Source organism: Engraulis encrasicolus, chromosome 13, assembly GCF_034702125.1.
Source record: "Engraulis encrasicolus isolate BLACKSEA-1 chromosome 13, IST_EnEncr_1.0, whole genome shotgun sequence".
In the NCBI taxonomy this organism is placed as follows: Eukaryota; Metazoa; Chordata; class Actinopteri; order Clupeiformes; family Engraulidae; genus Engraulis; species Engraulis encrasicolus.
Window position 1 is genome coordinate 16,233,044 of NC_085869.1, and position 2,500 is coordinate 16,235,543.

The 2,500-nt window shown below is 49.7% G+C and overlaps 1 protein-coding gene across 1 annotated transcript in view; it reads right to left on the reverse strand.

Annotated features, from left to right (window-relative positions):
- Nucleotides 1–2,500, reverse strand: part of cerkl (ceramide kinase-like) — a 116,987-nt gene that overhangs the window by 39,208 nt on the left and 75,279 nt on the right. The window contains exon 4 of the mRNA XM_063213251.1: nt 2,072–2,135. Coding sequence (XP_063069321.1) covers nt 2,072–2,135 — 64 coding nt within the window. The remainder of the gene's footprint in view (nt 1–2,071; nt 2,136–2,500) is intronic.

Consider the following 2,500-nt stretch of genomic DNA (forward strand, 5'->3'; position numbering starts at 1 on the left):
TGGAGGAGAGGGAGAGGGAGAGCGAGAGCGAGAGACAGTGTAGTGTGGTGGGAGCAGTGGAAGAGGATGACACGAAAAGAGGGACGGGGATGGTGGGATGAGTGGAGAGAAAGAGGAATAGAGGAGGGCGGTGGTGAAGCCCCATTGCCAGCAGTCCAGTGGACACAGGCACTCCATCACTGCTTCCAAAATAGGTAATTAAAGGGCCACCTGCCGTGGCCGCACAGGACACTGAGAGAGAGGGAGAGAGAGGAGAGAGAGAGAAGAGAGGGAAAGAGGGAGAGAGGGAGAGAGGATGAGAGGAGAGAGGGAGAGAGGGAGAGAAGGAGAGAGGGAGAGAGAGAGGAGATAGGGAGAGAGGGAGGCTGGGAGAGAGGAGAGAGGATAGAGGGAGAGAGGAGAGAGGAGAGGGGGAGAGAGGGAGAAAGGGGGGCTGAGAGAGATGGAGAGAGGGGGAGAGGATGAGAGGGAGGCTGAGAGAGGGAGAGAGATGGAGAGAGGGAGGCTGAGAGAGAGAAAGAGAGAGAGATGGAGAGAGATGGAGAGAGGGAGGCTAAGAGAGGGAGAGAGATGGAGAGAGGGAGGCTGAGAGAGAGAGAGAGAGAGATGGAGAGAGGGAGGCTGAGAGAGGGAGAGAGAGAGAGATGGAGAGAGGGAGAGAGGGAGGATGAGAGAGGGAGAGAGAGAGATGGAGAGAGGGAGGCTGAGAGAGATGAGATCGGGTGGAGAAGAGAGGTGCGACACACCTATGCAACACACTAACTAACACACACACGCATGCACGCTTGCACGCGCACACACAAAGACACACACAGACACACACACACACATTTTCTGACCTCAGTCCTCAGTGAGCCGAGTACTCTAACAGAAGCAATATTACTCATTTTAAGGCTCGTCCCTTTGTCTCCGCTGTATTCATTATGCTTAAATACCAAGAAGAGCAGAAGAGGGATGGGAAAGGTAGAAGAGAGAAAGAGAGGGAGCAGTAGAGAGATGGACGGAGAGAGAGAGAGAGAGAGAGAGAGAGAGAGAGAGAGAGAGAGAGAGAGAGAGAGAGAGAGAGAGAGAGAGAGAGAGAGAGAGGGAGAGAGAGAGATTGAAAAAAAGACATAGGCAGGATTATTCCATCATCAGGCTCCTGAGAGTGCGCCATCTCTTCCCTAATGTGCCACCCAGCCCGCATCTTTACAAAGAAGTCCAACTTTTCTACCTAATTAGTATTTCCTACCCAGCTTTGGATTTGCATCATCAGCTACACCCACCCACCTTCATCACTAACCTCTGTTCCAAAAAAGCTTGCAAATAGCCTAAGTATCAAAAAAGAGTTAAAAGAAAAAAAGAAAAAACATGACGATGCTGGCAGACGAGGCTGTGTCAGTCAGCGTAATGTTCTGCTTCGCCTCACTGCTCGTCTCTGTGTGTGTGTGTGTGTGTGTGTGTGTGTGTGTGTGTGTGTGTGTGTGTGTGTGTGTGTGTGTGTGTGTGTGTGTGTGTGTGTGTGTGTGTGTGTGTGTGTGTGTGTGTGTGTGTGTGTGTGTGTGTGTGTGTTTTGAAGGGGGGTCAAGCCTCTCCATCTTTGACGGCCCTCCTCTGTGTTGTTTCCCAGTCTGGCACGGCACACCTCACTTCACAGCAATGTCTGCAGTCTGGGCTGGCAAACAGCTGAGCCTGAACTGTCAGAGATGGAGAGAGAGAGAGAGAGAGAGAGAGAGAGAGAGAGAGAGAGAGACAGAGACAGAGACAGAGAGACAGAGACAGAGAAGAGAGAGGGGGGGAATGGAACTCTAGAGACAGGACGAGAGAAAGAAAGAGGGAGAGACACTGATAGAGAGAGGGAGAGAAAGAGAGGGGTGACAGAAAGAAAGAGATCAGAGAGAGAGAGAGAGAGAGAGAGAGAGAGAGAGAGAGAGAGAGAGAGAGAGAGAGAAGAGAAGAGGAGGAGAGAGACAGAGACACAGACAGACAGACAGACAGACAGACAGACAGACAGAGAGAGAGAGAGAGAGAGAGAGAAAGGGAGGTAAAGACAGAAAAACACTGAGTGTGTGTTGCGGCGAAACGAACGTACCCGTCATACTTCTCCAGCGAGCACTCTTGAAGAACAGCAAGGGCATGGCCCTTCCTCTCCGTCACTGCAAGAAGAAAAACAAAAAGAGGGATGTGATCATTAAAAACTGGAACAGGAAAGAAACACACACTTTGGAACAAAAACAGACAAGTACGGTGCACTACTTTCAGAGTAGTGCTGAACTGCAGGCTTTTACTGCAGATGGGCCAATCGACAGGCCTATTCACTCTTTGTCGAAAATACTCCACTACATCAGTGGTTCTTAACCTTTTTTTCTTGAAGCACCCCCTAACCTGTGACCAAGACAAGCCGTGCACCTCCAATCCAAACGCTGACACGCGTATATGCACAAAAAAAATATTTAAGTGATTAATTACAATGATTCTTGATTTAGACATTAATCAATAGCCTACTTTAATGACTTTACAT